The sequence below is a fragment of the Myotis myotis genome, unplaced genomic scaffold (genome assembly GCF_014108235.1).
Source record: "Myotis myotis isolate mMyoMyo1 unplaced genomic scaffold, mMyoMyo1.p scaffold_m19_p_5, whole genome shotgun sequence".
In the NCBI taxonomy this organism is placed as follows: domain Eukaryota; kingdom Metazoa; phylum Chordata; class Mammalia; order Chiroptera; family Vespertilionidae; genus Myotis; species Myotis myotis.
Genome location: NW_023416357.1, coordinates 93,955,991 through 93,972,344, shown reverse-complemented (window position 1 = coordinate 93,972,344; position 16,354 = coordinate 93,955,991). Strand labels below are relative to the sequence as shown.

At 52.0% G+C, this 16,354-nt stretch overlaps 2 protein-coding genes across 11 annotated transcripts in view; one reads left to right on the top strand and one right to left on the bottom strand.

Moving 5' to 3' along the window:
* The first annotated feature begins 2,413 nt into the window (after positions 1 to 2,413).
* SNN (stannin) lies at positions 2,414 to 12,202 on the top strand. The gene is made up of 2 exons (XM_036310977.1): positions 2,414 to 2,547; positions 8,935 to 12,202. Exon 2 carries the CDS (start codon positions 9,023 to 9,025, stop codon positions 9,284 to 9,286), a length of 264 nt encoding a protein of 87 aa, XP_036166870.1. The 5' UTR covers positions 2,414 to 2,547; positions 8,935 to 9,022; the 3' UTR covers positions 9,287 to 12,202.
* The window catches only part of TXNDC11 (thioredoxin domain containing 11), a 70,785-nt gene continuing 66,566 nt past the window's right edge, over positions 12,136 to 16,354 (bottom strand). For 8 of the 10 annotated variants that reach the window (XM_036310970.1, XM_036310969.1, XM_036310968.1 and 5 more), the window contains one exon: positions 12,136 to 12,894. In XM_036310970.1, coding sequence (XP_036166863.1) covers positions 12,252 to 12,894 — 643 coding nt within the window. In that variant the 3' untranslated portion in view covers positions 12,136 to 12,251. Of the gene's footprint in view, positions 12,895 to 15,103; positions 15,193 to 16,354 lie in introns of all 10 variants that reach the window. The other 2 variants (XM_036310971.1, XR_004967807.1) reach the window with 2 other exon arrangements.

The window sequence follows — 16,354 nt, the reverse complement described above, 5'->3', positions numbered from 1 at the left end:
CAGATGTGACAGGAGCCTTTGAAGGCAGCACTGGACAGACGGAGGTTGTTTGAGACCTTTGGCTCGGGCCTCTGGGGCAGCTGGCCTGGAGCCGGGCTTCCCTCAGGCTCTGTCCCCTATTCCCATTCAACCACCAGTTCACCATCTGGGCCTGGCCTCTTGGCAAGGATGCAGCTGGGCCAGGCCTGGAGCTCTGCAGACTAATCATTCATTCATTCATTCATTCAACATATACACTGAGTGGCCAGATTATTATGACCACCCCATCAGTACTTCGTTGGGCCACCTTTTGCCTTCAATACTGCGGCGATTCTTCTTGGCATTGACTCCACAAAATGTTGAAAGGTGATGCGAGGAATCTGACACCATGCCTGATGAATAGTACTGTCCAGTTCTGTGAGATCTGATGGTTGTGGAACCAGCTGCCTGATGGCTCTTTTAACTTCGTCCCACAAATGCTCAATTGGATTGAGATCTGGTGATTGTGGGGGCCACCTAAGCAAGGTAAAGTCTCCCTCATGTTCTTGAAACCACTCCTGCACAATACGAGCACCATGGCATTGCGCATTGTCTTGTTGGAAGAAGCCATCTCCATTGGGATACGCCATCAACATGATAGGATGAACTTGATCAGCAACGATACTTAGGTATGTTGTGCTATTCAGACATTGTTCCACACGAATTAAAGGGCCCAAATCATGCCAGGAAAACATGCCCCAAACCATAACACTGCCCCCACCAGCTTGAAGGGTTGTACTCATGCATGTGGGGTGCATGCTTTCATGCTGTTTCCACCAAATTCTCACTCTCCCATCTGCAGACCACATGACTTTTTTCCAATGCTCGACTATCCAATCCTTGTGTTCCTGTGCAAATTGGAGACGTTTTATCTTGGTAACTGCAGACAGCAAAGGTGTTCGAACAGGCCTTCGGCTTCCATATCCCATACGATGCAGTGTACGGCTAATTTGCCTACAAACGTCAGGTGGTCATAATAATCTGGCCAGTCAGTGTATATATTCAGCACCTACTGTGTGCCAGGTACTGTTCTGCAGACGTGGCAATGAATGAAACTGCCCTACTCCTAGGGAAGAGACAGACCAAATTTAATCACACACCCTCAAAAATGTACAATTTCACAATGCACCAGGCGGACAATAACAAAATAACAAAAGAATCACTTAGGTGGAGATCAGGGAGGGCCCTCCTGAGGAAGGACATTTAAGCTGAGATCTGAAAGATGAAGTGGAAGAATAGTGCAGCTAGAGGACACAGCACGGGCAAAGGCCCCAGATGGGAAACAGCTTAGTGCATCTGAAGCAGGAAAGAGACCAACCAGCCAGTCTGCCCTGGAGGGAGTAAGGAGAGCCTGGCCCCCATGGCATTGTGAGTTGAGTACTCCATCTTCTCCCAGAGGGTCTGCTTGAGGCTGGGAGAGATGTTTCCAGCTGGCAAGCCCCCCAGCTCTCAGAATGAGAGGCTTCCCCTGTCCCTTCCTATCTTCCAAGCCAGAGGCAGTGACCCAGGAGACTTGGGCCACATAGGTCTTGACGGACCCATCTCACCTTCTTGCAGGCTCTAGCTGGCCACAGGGCCCGGTGTCTTCTCACTGGATTCCCTTCTTGGGTGCAGGCCTGGCCTCAAATCCTGCCTCCATCACAAGAGAGCTGTGGTACTTATGTCCTGCGGACCTCGGGTTCCTCATCCCCATGTAAAATGGGACAGTTCTCCTTTCCGAGTCACCTTGAGAAACGTGTTGAGTGGTTAGTACAGGGCGTGGCCCTTGGTGGGGGCCTAATCAAGGTTATTACGTTAAATAACCATGATTATACGAAGCCAAGGGGCGGCAAACTCCTGGCAGCCTCAGCCCTCAGCAGAATGAGAGCTCCGTGAGGGTGGCCGGGATCTTGTTTGTCTCCTTGTTAGCGGTTGCCCAGGCACAGGGTTGCTGTTCCATAAATGTTGAATGAATTAAAATAAATAAATGAACTAACAAATAAGAGAATAACCAGTTCCCCGCCCCAAGCAAGGACTTTCAGCTAAGGGATCCTGCTTCTCTCCAGCTCCGGGCCCGGAATCCCGCCGCTCCCGCTTCCGGGCAACACGCATCTGCAGTCAGCCTCAGTTTCCCCCTCCGTACGGGATTGGGGTGAATACGAGCAGCCTCTAAGGTCAGAGGGAGGTTTCCTGGCCCGGGACCCGCAGCCCCGGGTGCCCAATCCTCGCGCGCTGAGGCTAAAAGTGTCCCCCCCTCACCCCCCTCCCCGTCCCCCTTTCTGCCAGCTGCGCGCAGCTCCCGCCCCGCCTTAGCAGACCGGCCCCGCGCGCACGTGACCCCGCCCCGCCGTCCCAGCGCGAGATCCCATTGGCCTAGCCACGAGGGCCCCGCCCCCTTCCAGGGCGGTGCCTAAAATGCCCCGCCCGCCGCCGAGCTGGGGCTCCTGCGTCCCGACGGAGCGCAGCGGCCGGACCAGGCTGGCAAGCGGGCAGAGGCGGGCCCGCAGGGCTGCTGCGGGGCGATCGAGCCAGGCTGCAGGCGGCGCCATGGTGAGCGGGTCCGAACGGGCTGGGTGATCGGCCGTATGGGGGCTTACAGGAGGGGAAGGGGCGACCCTGGATGGGGTTGGGGCGCGCGCTGGGCGGCTTGGCCGTGGGCCGGAGGGAGGGGGTGTCCCTGCGGCGGGGGAGGGGCAGCCCGGGCGGGGACGCGGCTTCGGGGGAGGGTCTGTTCCGGGGGGCCGCGCCCGCGGGCGGGGGTTCTTTGTCCGCTGCGCTGCGGCGAGATCGGGACAAAGGAGGCGGCGGGGGGCGGCGGGGGGCGGCGGCCGCTTTGCGGGGAGCGGGTGGTCCCCCCTACGCGGCGCATGCCCCCTACTGCGGCCCGCAGTTTAGAGCCCTGGCCGGCCTCCGGGCTTCTCCCGATACTTCGGGTTTTTTTTAAATAACGGAGGAGGCGCGGATCCTGGCAGCCCCCAGGGTGGTCAGGAGGGTTCCGGGTGGCAGGGATGGGGTCCTGGCGAGGTCTGGCACCCATTTGGCAGGTGGAGAAACTGACGACGGTCCCAGTGTTTGGTGCCGGGTTCCGTCGGTGGTGACTGCGCGGCGTGGGCATGACTGGGTCTCGTGGTCCCAGGTCCCCCTGCCGTCCCCCCCCCCCCCCCCCAGTGTGGCCGAGGGAGTTATCTCTCCAGTTGTCCTACCCGCTCCAGCTGTCGCCCCCTGGGCCAAGCCCCTTCCTCCAGCCTCGCATAGCTCCTTAGTTAGAATGGGAGAGACGACGCTTTGGCTGGGAGGGTTAAATGAGAGGATGCCTGGAGCGCGCCTGGCACCGCGCCTACACGTCGCCCGCGCTTAGCACGCGGGAGCTGCTGGGGCGCTTGTCATCCCTGTGTACCCCGCATCGAGGCCTCAGCCCCCGTCACCCAGCCTGCTCCTGCTGGGTTGGGGATGGGGGGGAGGGAGGCTGACTGGGGTTTACCTGTCCCCTGGCCCTTCAAGCACGGGATTGGGGAGGTGTGGGTCAAGAGTATCATAATAAAATAAAATAGAATATCACTTTAGAGTCAAGGTTGAAATCTGGGATTCTGGATTCAGGCTGGCTGGATGTGAATCCCTGTGCAGCAAATTTCGAGCTGTGTGACCTTGGGCAATTGACTTCTCTGAGCCACAGATTCTTTATCTGCGAAGTGGGCATAGTAATAACTCTTCTCTGGGGTGTTTTGAGGCTGAAAGGAGAAGATTCTGTCAAGTGTTTAGCCCGGTGTCTGGCACATAGTAATCATCGCCAACTTTTGTCAGGCATCTGTTATTACCAAACTTGTTTAGCCAAGTAGGCTGACCCTGGGGCAGCCTGTGAGAATTACCAGTGGCTGATTCACAGGGTGGGGGCATGAGCTTCAGACCTGGGTCTGCAGGAGACCCAGTCTGACCTTGGTACAGTCCCCAGGCTCTGCCCCAGGCCAGCTTCCTCTTCTGCTCAGGGGAACCTAGGGGGTTCTGGTGCGAGTTTCCTCTTCAGGAGGGTGGGGGTAGAGGATGAGATGACACTGGCCAGAGCTGGGCACAGTCTTGTAATTGTTAGTCTCCCATGAGGATCCCCACTGTTCTTGGTCCTGGCATTTAGAGGACAGGGGCCTTGTGTGATGTGTCCTTGGGTTCCAAGGACAGCTGGGGCCTGGCACAGAGCAGATGTTCCACCTGCACCCCCACTATGCCCAGCAGTGTCTTATCCTCTCTACTATTCTATGTTCCTAATCAGAAACCAGGCAGGAAATGTTTCTGATTTGTGAACTGGGGTCCCATGAAGAGGCGGAGCTGGGTTTGTTGGCATACCTAGCAGATGGCTTTGTTAGGGGAAGGGTGTGGCTTAACCCCTAGGGGCAGTGCTGGAAGCCCCTGGGTTAGGGTGGTTGGCCCCCTCTAAGCAGGGCAACCCCAGAAGGCGGGGGTGGTGAGGTAGTGTCCAGCTGGGCTGGGTGACACTCGTGATATGCTCAGTTAAGTGAGAAGGCAGCAGCAGAGTGTCCCTGAGGAAGGGACTGTTTGTGGCATTGGGCTTGGGCCAGACTCTGTACCCTCCTGGGAGACAAGTCTTTGGAGAAAAGGGATCCTAAGGGCTCACTGTGCTCTCTGTGGCCCTTCCGTTTTCACATTTCTTATCACTTCTCATCCTCCACACAATTTGATGGGTGAGGTCAGGGCCTCATTCCCATTTTGCACACTGAGAAACAGGTTATTAGGAGCAGCTTGCTTGGCTGGGTCAAAACAGCTCAAAATAGCAAGTCAAGGAAGAAGTGGGGTGGGTGAACAAGGGGTCTCAAATCTGCTTTTTGCTGGCTGTGGCCCCACATGGGCCTTGAGTGTGAGCAGTGACCCATGGAGTGGGGTTAAGGCTCAGTTTGGGGGTTCCATGAAGTGTCAGGGATAACTGAAAGAAACCCCACCTAATAATGGGCCTCTTAAGGGCAGCAGGACAGTGAGAGGTGTTGGCTGTGGAGAGGACTATCCTTTTGAGCCCATTGGTGGGCAGAGGGGGCATGGGGTGGGGAGCTCAGAGGAGTGGCCTCTGCAGATTGGAGAGGCTGGGCTTTAGCGCTTGGTGACTGTCCTGAGGGGGTCAGGTTTCCAAGGTGCCATCCTGGGTGTCTACTCAGCCCAAGCCATGGCCCTCCCTATCTCACCTAGGGGCTTTCCTGGATTAGAGTGAGGGGACAGCTAACTTGCAGAAGACACCTTGGCTCAGAGGGGCACAGAGGTGGGGGATAGGGAAAGCCCCAGTAGAGACAACACAAGTAGGGTGGGGGTCACACTCAAGCAAGCCAGCCAGCCTCCCTCATGCTTCATGTCTCCTCTGGGCTCTGCTTCTTGGAGGCCTCCTCCCCTCCCCACTGCTCAGTACTCGCAATGACAGCTGCCCTTCCATGGGCTCAGGCCTGCCCGGCCTCCACCTGCACACATTGCTCCCACCCCCACACTCAGGCTGCAGCCTGTCCTCCCCTGCAGGCTGCTGGCTTCCTAAGTCTGTTCAGACAGACAGGGGGACCCATGACCAGGGTTCTGGGAGTGGCTTTGGAGTGAGGGATCTGGCTCAGGGACGGGTAACTGCCAACCGGGATCCCCATGACAACAGGGTCTCCTGTGACTCATCACTATATCCCTGGGCTTGGAGCACTCAGCAGACATTTATTGAGCATCTGTTGTGGGGTTAGGGATCCCGCAGTGGACAAGATGGTCAGTGCCCTCCTCTTTCTGGCTCAGTCCACTGCAGGAAGGAGACAGTAGCTAGGGAAATGTGTTCCCTGACCCAAGAGGATGTCAGGTAGCAGAGAGTGCTGGGAAATAAAATGAAGTAGTGCAAGGTAGTGGCAAGTGTGGGGTGGAGGGGTATCGAGCCAGGGTGGTCTGGGAGGGCATCCCCCAGGAGGTACCTTCTAAGAAAGTCCCCCCAAACAGGAAGGAGCCAGACATAGGACAATCAGGGAAGAACATTCCAGGCAGAAGGAACAGGAAATGCAGAGGCCTTGAGGTGGGAGGGTAGAGAGTGTGCAGAAGCTTCGGGAGGCAAGGAATTTAGATTCTTTGCTGATACTGGGGAGGTTCTGAACAGGGGATGATCAGATTTTTTAAAAGGTGAGTTCTCAGGAAATACTTGCTGAGTAAATGAAGGAACAAATACACTCAGGGGAGGGCCAGAGACGCAGGCCAGGCGTGACTATGGCCTGGTCACCTGGCTCTGTGCTCATGGGGGTGAGGGGCCCAGACCTGGCTGTGCCCACTCCTGGCCTGGTCAGGGGCAGCAGGCACTTGGTAGTGTCTTTTGAGGTTACCACACCTCCAGAAAGTCCCTTTGAGCCAGGGGGCTGCCTCTGCTTTGGTTTCCTCATTAGTTTGGGACTTCTGGCTTCAATGGGATTGGCCCTTGGGTTCCCCCCATCCCCAGGTCCTGCTGCCATTGTTTGATTTCCCAAACCACCCCCACTCTCCCCCACACACACACACAGACTTCCCCTTCTGAATTGATAACTGACTTCCTGTCCATGAGCGCTGTGGGAATGCAGGCACCCCAGCAGACAGAGAGGTCCAGTGGGGAGAGGGAGGTGGACAGGGACAAGGCAGGCAGGTGGTCTCTCCAGCAGGAAGAGAAAATGGAGGTCAGGGTGGGGTGGGGGAGTAGTCACCTGTCCCATCTGGAGGGCTGAGAGGACAGGGCAAGCAGGGTTGTGGGAGAATACAGCAGCCCTGATGGTGGCAGGGGAGAGTCCAGGGTGACCCGTACACTTGGGATACAGAGATGTGCAGGGCCACTCATGGAGCACACAGTCTGATGGGTAGGTGGGTGCTAATCAGATGGCTATGCTACAAAAGCAGGGTTGCAAGCTGAGGCTAGTGCCCTGGAGGGAGGACTCAAAACCAAGAGACCCTCCTGGACTGTAGGATCAGGAGCTTCCCTGCCTGAGCTGGAGTTAACTAGGTCAGGGTGTCTCCACCTGCACACTGTTGGTCTTTGTTGGGGTTGGGGAGCTGTCCCATGCTCTGTGGGGTCTTGAGCAGCATCCCTGCTCTCTACCCACTCAGTAGCAGTAGCACCCACACACACACCAGTTTTGACAACCAGAAATGTCTCCAGATATCGCCAAATGTCCCCTGGGGGGACACAGTTGCCCCATAAAGAACCCTTAAACAAGGGTAAGGGGAGCAGAGTGTTTGGGCAGAGGGACTGGCCTGGGCAGCAGGGCTTGCAGATGCATCATGAAAGGTTCTGTAGGTCACTGTAAGGACTTGTGGGCTTTTCCTCTGGGTCACAAGGGCACTGGCTGCAGTGGGCCCACATGGTAGACCAGTTAGCTGGAAGCCTGTTGAGAGTGATGGCAGTGGCTTAATCCTGGAGGTGGTAAGAAGGAGGCAGACTCCAGGGATATCGCCCCCAGCTGCCCAGGATCCTTCTGCAAATGGTGGCAGGTGGAACTCGGGTCTGCAGTTTTCCAGGGCCTGGTCCCCAAACAGATGCCAGAGTGTTGACCTTCAGGATAAAAATCATTTCTAATTAAGGCTGTTATTGCTCAAGGATGGCAAATTCCATCTTGTTGGGAGGGAAAACCTTCCCCTTCCAACACTGTCTACCTGCGTTGGTGTCAGTCTTCTCAAAAAACCCAATTCAAACAAGTCACTCTTACTGAGTGACAACTTGGTGCTTTTCCACATCCTTGTAACCACACCACCTGGGTGTTAGTTACTGTTATTCGCTCTGCTTATGGTGAGATGCGAGAAAAAAAAGTGCAGGGACTTGGGACCCAGGGGAGCCTGCTAGCTTCAGCACTTGAATCTCAGCAGGCTGCTAGTGGCCTCACCTATAGTGAGTCTTATGCACTTTCCGCAGCTGCGCTCTCCTTAGCCTCTCACCAGCCCCATTAACAGGGCCTCTGTGAAATGGAGTTGTCTGAGGTTAGGAGGCCAGGAAATGGTGGTCCAGTACATGTACATCCCCTCCCACCTTCACCCAAATCAGCTGATGCTCCATCTTCAGCGACCAGCACCCTCAGCTCCTTGCACTTGTCTGCAGACCCTCTCTTGCCTTCAGAGCCTTAGCAGATGCTGTTCCCAACGGCTGGCTTTTCCTGCACATCTTAGCATCAGCATTGCCTCCCTAAGTATGTCCTGCCCCACCGACTCTAGCATCGTGGGACCTGGTCCCCTATTGTGCTGGCTTGGCATTCCTGCATTTGTAGTGACAGGTGGTTGGTATATTGACCTGTCTGTAGTCTGGCTCCTACACCAGAAGCTGAGCTTGAAGAGGGCAGGGCCGTCTGTCTTGAGTGCCTCCATCTTCCAGGACTTTGCTGCCTGGCTTCCCTCTCAGCTGGTGTGGTGGATCAGGGCTCTTCCCAGGCGGCGGCTGTTCCCGTATGGGCAAAGGCTGTCATCTCCTGCCCCCTCTTACAGGATTTCCTGAAGACTTAGTTGAGCTACCACCTGTTCATGAGGGGCCGATGCCACTTCCCCGCCGTCAAATCACTCATCTTTGGCCATCAGGAAGCACTGGCTTTCGTCCCTGAATTGCTGTGAACACCCAGTGGTGCTGGGCTTCCAGAACATTCACCTTAAACAGACCCTCTTTTGAGCCTATGCTATTGTGGGGTTGCAGGTTGTAGATACCCTTCTCCCCCACATCTCAGGCTCTGTGGCTGGGCCAGGGTGGCTGCCTGTCTGGTAGCAGAAGCTCCAAAGGTAGTGAATGGAAGTGGGCCAGGGTGAGTGAGAAGGCTGGTAACACCATAGTCAAAGAAACAACAAAAGCCAACCAGCATGTTTTCACTAGGATGAGGACAGGATGGTCAGGCTTTAGATCCTGTGGAAAAGCCAACATGAGCTTGTGAGCTGTCCAGGTGGGTACCTTGCAGAGTCCCCAGTGGAGCCTCATGTCGCTTTCTCTTTCAGGGCTCTCGTGTACAGCCTGAGTTCCAGCCTCACTGAGCCGGTTACCCCCAAGACCTTCCTGCGGAGGAAGCCTCCCCCAGCGCTGACCATGTCTATTATGGACCATAGCCCCACCACGGGTGTGGTCACAGTCATTGTCATCCTCATCGCCATCGCTGCCCTGGGGGCCTTGATCCTGGGCTGCTGGTGCTACCTGCGGCTGCAGCGCATCAGCCAGTCAGAGGACGAGGAGAGCATCGTGGGGGATGGCGACACCAAGGAGCCCTTCCTGCTGGTGCAGTACTCAGCCAAGGGACCATGTGTGGAGAGGAAGGCCAAGCTGACCCCCAATGGCCCAGAAGTGCACGGCTGAGCCGGGATGCGAAGGCTCCTGGGCCTGTTTGCAGCCAGCCAAGAGGCGTGGGAGGGGAAAACCACAGACGTGCTGCCGTTTGAGAGGAGGGGTTGACGCTGGCATGGCCTCGCCGGGCTTCATTATCGCATGCACTGACTCCTGGGGTCCCAGCTGTCCTAAGCCAGGACTTGGTGGCCCTGGGCATTCCCTCTGCCTCCTGGTGGAGCTGCCCATTGCAGGCAGTGGGCAGACCTGACCTTGCTTTTGTTACTTGAATGTTTAGCTGAGCCTGTTTGGATGGCGCTACTACTGTAACGCGTGAACTCACAAACCTGTGAACTGTAAATAGGACCCAGAAGCACGTGCTTAAACCTTTTTTGCTGATTTTAAAAAATACTGCATAATGTACATGGGATTGACCGTACTAATAAGCTGAGTCAAGGCTGTGGGGGAGGGTCTTGGACATGTAAGGCCCAAGTTGCACTTGGCAGGGGCCTCTAATATATGTGTGTGTTCATAGAGGATGTGACGTGTTTTAAGTTTCAGAGCTGACCAGTTGAGGTGCTGTGGTGATTTCTGCTTGGTTAGCAATAGATGGGAGAACCACACCACTGTCTTTCTATGTAGGTTCGGTCGTTAAATACCAGTTGCTGTTGATATTGCAAGGAAGCTACTGCAGCTGCTTGGGAGCCAGTGAAGGACGAGTCAGGCACACGTCCTGAGGGCTGCCAGGCATCCCAGTGGCAGAGCAGTTTCTTGCCCCCCTGGTCTTGAGCATGCTGAGCACTCTGTCCCCTCTCCAAGCCCACCCCCCCACCCCCCCACCGGGCATTACTTAGCACAGGCTTAGCGAGCAGGCAGTGGCTTTTATCTGGAACCCAATTAGCCCAGGAAAGAAAACTGAGGTTTTTATTTGTTGTTGTATTTAATATTTTCTGCACTGGAGGGGAGAGGAGGGAACTGGGGTTTCCTCACTCCTTCCCTTTTCACAAATTAGTTTCCTTTCTTAAATTACCACTCACCTGCTGGATACTGGATTTTACTTTCCTCAGCAGATCACCTAGAACAGGGGTAGGAAACGTCCAGCCCACAGGCCATATAAGGCCCATGAAATCATTTGGTCTGGCCCTGCCAAGGCATTAGGTGTGAGTTAATTAAATGTTTGACCAAATGTAGCAGGCTAATTTTTAAGTAGATAATTGTGTATGGCCCGTGAATGATGATGTCAATATCCAAATGGCCCTTGGCAGAAAAAGGGTTCCCCACCCCTGACCTAGAAGGAGAGTCCCCTGACTCCACTAAGAGAGCACCAAGTGCAGTGGAAGGACATTTCTTATGTGCATATGTACATAGGAGCCCCCAGATGTGCCCTGACTGCCTGTGCTTAGTGAGCACCTGGGGGGACGGGGGGCAGGGGAGAGTGAGTTTCAGGTTCTGCACTTAGTTTTCAAAAAGATGAGTTAGTGGCTCTTGGATCGGGCCAGTGCCTCCACAGCCTGCATCTCCAAGGAGTCCCTTGTATGAAATCACTTGGATTTTTAATTCCACCACGGTAAACACATTACCGGTCACAATTAACTAGGACTTGTATCGGCATCCTGGGTAATAAACTGGAGGCCAGCCTTGTTTTAACCTTGGTGCAGTGGCCTTTAGCACTTGAGTAGCCTGCCAGCAGCATGGGCATGGAGCTCCCAGGAGGCCCTCAGCCTCGCTCGTCAGCTCCCACCACCATCAGAGCCCTGGCTTCCTGGTCAGGCTGAAGGCAGCTTACTTATGGCTTCATTCAAGTCTCCTCTAGAAAGCATGTTGAACTAATCTACTTTCTAGAACCCCAAGGAGGGAGCTTAGGGAGCATTTACTTTAGCAGCATATGTCTAAATTGGGGACCAAACATTAATAGCTTAGAGGGAGGGGTAAGGGCAGTTAGGCAATTTGAGCTAAAGACAAGAAGAAATGTCCCTGGCCCTTAACTGAGGATGGCCAACCATGAGAGTTAAGCTGGAGATCAGCAGAGGCCCTTTGGGCTGGGAGTGGAGACAAGTTCCAAAGGTGCCGACTTAGAAATCAGGGAGATTTACTTTCTAATGAAGGATGCTCAAGAAAAATGGAAGGTGTAGGGGCATTTGATCCATTCCCCTCGCATTCCAGAACCTCCAAGCTTTCTACCTCTAACTTTCTGCAGCCAGCAGCTTACACCTAGGCTGTCTTTCATCCTAGTAACCCAGGAGGCACCTGGGACTTGCATTTTCAGTCTCTGAAAATGACCATCACTTGACTGTCAGACTTGCCCTTGAGGTCAGACGTGCCAGTGAAGTTTGAGTTTTGAAATGTTGAAATGTCGCTTTCTCCTTAGTTTCACGTCTGGAAGTTCTTTATTCCACTCCTTGGTTGCCAGGGATGACATCTTTGCAGCTTGAATCAGGCCCATCCCATCAGCATGGTGGGGCACTCGTGGGGGTCTCTGGGAGGAAAGTGAAAGTGCCTGTAGAACTGGTGAACAACCACACAATAGCTCTCACTGTTCTTATTTGTCAATAGCTACTTTTTTTAGTACAGAGACCAGAGCCACACACTCAACTGGCTTAGTAAGTTATGACTCTCATTAAGTTCATTCTGAATTGACCACTGTTGTGTTCAAGTTTTCTGACTAGTCAGTCAAGAAATTAACATCTCATTCTGTATGTCATCACAGAAGCAACAATAGGAGAATGGGGAGGGAACTCTGACGCAGCCACTAAAATATGGACTAATTTTTCAGACAAATCTTCAAATGGACTGTGCTACTGTTTTTTGTCTCAGTTACCAAGTTTGTGCAATAAGTGGAAGGGATGGCATCCCTGTTCAATAAAAGCTGAATGACATTCACATTGATTTTCTAGACCACTGAGAAAATCTTTATTTACAATAAATTTCAATAAAATTTGCATAAATATATTCCCAATGTACAGATTTCACCTCTGATTTCTTCATGTCGTTTAAAAAGTTAGTCTGTCCTATTCTCATTGCTCCTTTCAGCCGCCAGCGAGGAGCTGATATTGGCAGGTGGAGGGGTGCTGCCAGGTAACCGGGGGGACCCTGAGGGCTCAGGGTAGTTAGTGTGCCCCTCTTCTGGGGGAGAGAGATTTTCAGCTCCGTCCTTGCTCTCCAGTTTCCGCTCCATGGTCGCCACCAGGATCTTGAGCCATGTGTTCTCCGTGAGCAGGTTTTCTGAGGCGTCGGCCAGCTCCTGGAGCTTTCGGGCCACCTCCTCCAGCTCCCTGGTTTTCTGCTCATACAGGGCCTGCAGCTGCTCACTGTGCAGCTGGAGCAAGCTGTGCTGCTTCTTCAAGGTCTGCTGTTGCTGCAGCAGCTGGTGCTCATCCCTGCGCGCGCTGGAAAGCTGAGCCTCCACCTGCATTTGCGCTCGCTGAAGGGTGCTGATTTCAGCCCTCAGCTTCTGGATCTCTCTCTCCAAATGGGAGATGTGCGCCTGCTGTAAGACTGCCTCACTCTGAAGACACTCTTTGGTAGAAGGGCTAGCCAAGTTCTGGGGGACAGAAGCAGGGTCTGAGTGATGCAAAATGAACCTCAGCAGGTTTGGAAGGGTGATGGGAAGATCTTCGGGGTATTTCACACTTAGGTCCTTTCTGAAGGGAAAGGGAAGAGTCAAAGATGAGAGTCACACCAACATGTTTAGTCCAAAACCAGACTGCTACTGAAGATCAGGCCATTTATTTCCTACAAAAGACATTCCGAGGATTGGACTTAACTGAAATCAGCAAGGAAAATGTTGTCTGGGGAAAAAATTTTATACAAAGCTGAGGATGTGCCACATGCTCATTCTGTAGTTAAGGTGGCTTATCTCAAACATGTCTATTCCTGAGGAGAAAGAGCTGTTTCTATTCACAGCCTTCCAAGAAGACAAGAGCTCCCAGACCTAAGCCTAAAGCCAGTGATCAGGGCCCTAGGAACCGAGGGGCAGAGTGGCCTCTGTATGTTCCGAGAGGCCCAGGGGCATGTCCTGGGGCAGAGCTGTCCCCCATCACTACTGTGGCCATCAACAGTGCTTGGTAAAATAGGAAAAAACTGACACACTCAGCTCAGTTTCTTCAGCAAGCATTTATTCCATATTATCCAAGGCAGGAGTTCTTAACTGGAGGTGACTGTACCCCCCAAAGGACATTTGACAACATCTGGAGACATTTTGATAGCCATGATGGGGGAAGATGTTACTGGAGCCCTGACCCTTGACAAATAGAGGAACTGAAGCTGCCTGGTCCTGAGAGCACAGGATAAGGAGGGGGGGTGACATATGAAGGGGGTTTTTCCGGGAGCCGGTCCATCCTTGCTGTTTCAAGGGACCTGGCATATATGGCATACTGTTCTTAATATGTTTGCTCACCTTCTTGGCACTATGTGTTTTAACCAAGGTCTCCTCTCTGAGAAAGGTTGTTTCCCCAGGTAGGGATTTTCCCCTGAAGTTGGGGAGGGAATAAAACCCCTCAACTAAGTGCCAGGCGGGTAATTAATCACTTTAACTACGAACAATCATGCTTAAGCTACATAATCTTTACTCCCTGGAATGGAGATAAGAAACGCCCTAACCTTTGTAATAGAAATTGACAGGATTAAAATCAACTGGGATAAATACGGATGTAACAAGACAGAACCTACACTCAGAACCTAGACACAGAACCTACACAGAATCTAGAGACAGAAGAACTTCACTGGAGAGAACATGGCAAAAGATCCTGGACTGAACCTGACTACAGAAATTGGCAAGAGAACCTGACTAGAACCTGGTGACTGAACCTGGCTGGAGAACCTGGACAGAACTGGCTGGAGAACCTAGCGAGGGAACATGGCTACAGAACCTGGCTGGAGAACCTGGAGAACCTAGCAAGAGAACATGGACACAGAACCTGGCTGGAGATCCTAACCAGAACTTCGCTGGAGATCCACAGCAGAACCTCTCTGGAGATCCAGACCAGAACTTGGCTGGAGATCCTGGCTGGAGATCCTGGCTAGGCTGCTGATCAACTGAACACTGTCTCCGTGTCCTTCCTTCTTTGCCGACTCCGTCTACACCTTTGGGAAGCCCTGGACCTGCTGGGGTTGGACCCCGGCAGGGTTTGTCCAAAGCTTAACTGCAAGTCCATTTGTAGAAAATTCCTCTTTAGAACTTGTTATTTAATTGTCTGATGAACAAGTTTCTACCACAGATATATTTCCCTGTGTATACAGAACCTGGCCACAATACATCAAAACAACTAGTTTTATGTATGAGCTGGACAAACAATGGTTATCGTCACCTTTGAGTATTAAAGAAATGGAGGTTAAGAGCAAGGCCTCCAGAAGCTGCCTGTCAGGGGCCAACTCACAGGGCTAATGCTCACTGTCAGGAGCTCCCAGACAAGTGGCTTCTCTGTGTCCCTCCACTGCCTCATCTGTAAAAGGTTAACAAGAGTACCATCTCCCTCACAGGATTGCTGTAAGGATTACACCAGTTACCCAAATGCTCAATGAGTGTCAGCTTAAAAAAACTGTTCCTTAGAAAAACCTGAAACCATTCATTAAAAACTTGCACACCCTCTCCAAACACAGAGCCAGTGGCCAAATACCTAAGAAAAGATAAAAGGTGTTCTCTTAATGGGTAAGTACTTGCCCTAGGAAATAAAAATCACAGGGAAATTAAAATCAGATATGCCCTATTTTTATACAATCTTAATGGAAACTTTCAGGTAAATGGATTAATTTCAAACATTTTGGGGATAAGTATATAACCACGCCCTCCTTAAAGCATAGTTTTCTAAACACGCAAGCTGTCTTTAAGTGGGGCCTCCCAGCCATTCTCACCTGGCCTCTGCAGGTGAGGAACAACAAGCAGAGGCTGATCTGCAGCACAAACCTTGGGCAGAGAGCTGCTGAGAGACCAGTTTATGTACCTGGAGAGAATTACAGGACAGAAAACGACATTTCTAAGCATGTCATTTTAGAGTTCCTGGCGCAATCTTCATGAATCTACCTGATGGATATGCTAAAATGCTTCCAGCCTTTTTATAAGTAGCAAGGACAGAGTGTCAACAAACTGCTCTCCAAAAAATAATCACTTTGAAAGTGTGGTGGTAAAGGTCTCACTATTTACCTGACTCTCCTCTAAGTTCACTAGGAGCATGTTTATTATGCACCTCTGGCACGTAAAAGGCCAGATAAAAAAATAACAAATGGGGTCTAAGGCTCTACTCCCAAGAAGGGGCTATCATACTGAGGGAGGGTGGGCCTGCTCCTCTGAAGAAGTGAGGTCCTTCCCACGGGATACATTAGGGTGAACCCTGCCACACTTCTGATATCCTAGCCCAGGGCTGGGCCATAGCACCTATATCAGTGATGGCGAACCTATGACACGCGTGTCAGAGATGACACGCGAACTCATTTTTTTGGTTGATTTTTCTTTGTTAAATGGCATTTAAATATATAAAATAAATATCAAAAATATAAATCTTTGTTTTACTATGGTTGCAAATATCAAAAAATTTCTCTATGTGACACGGCACCAGAATTAAGTTAGGGTTTTTCAAAATGCTGACACGCCGAGCTCAAAAGGTTCGCCATCACCGACCTATATTATGAAATGTCACACAGAGTGGTAGAAGGAAGGTAGTTCTAAGATGCCCCTGAACAGGAAGGCTGGCCCAGCCAGGAGCAGGAGGGTCCCAGGTGGCATACTGTGTCAGAGGACAAGCTCTTTCATATAGTTTTCCTTTAATGATTATAAAATAAGATGTGCTCACTGTAGACAATTTGCAAAGGATGCAAAAAGCACACAAGAGACACCACCAGGTCACCCGTAACCCTCACTCCTCCAAAACAATCATTGTCAACATCTTGACATCTTTTCTTCCCTTATGTACACATTTTAACCAGTGCAACTTTGTATTTTATCAAAACACATTTTATATTCTTTTCACTAAAAATAACATAAGTATGTATACTGTGAAAAAGGTCTTGTTACATGTTATCAAACAGTCTTTTTTATTTCCTCTTTTGTGAGCTGTCAGCTCATATCCTTTGCCCATTTACTTCCTGAGTAAACTGAACACTCACTTT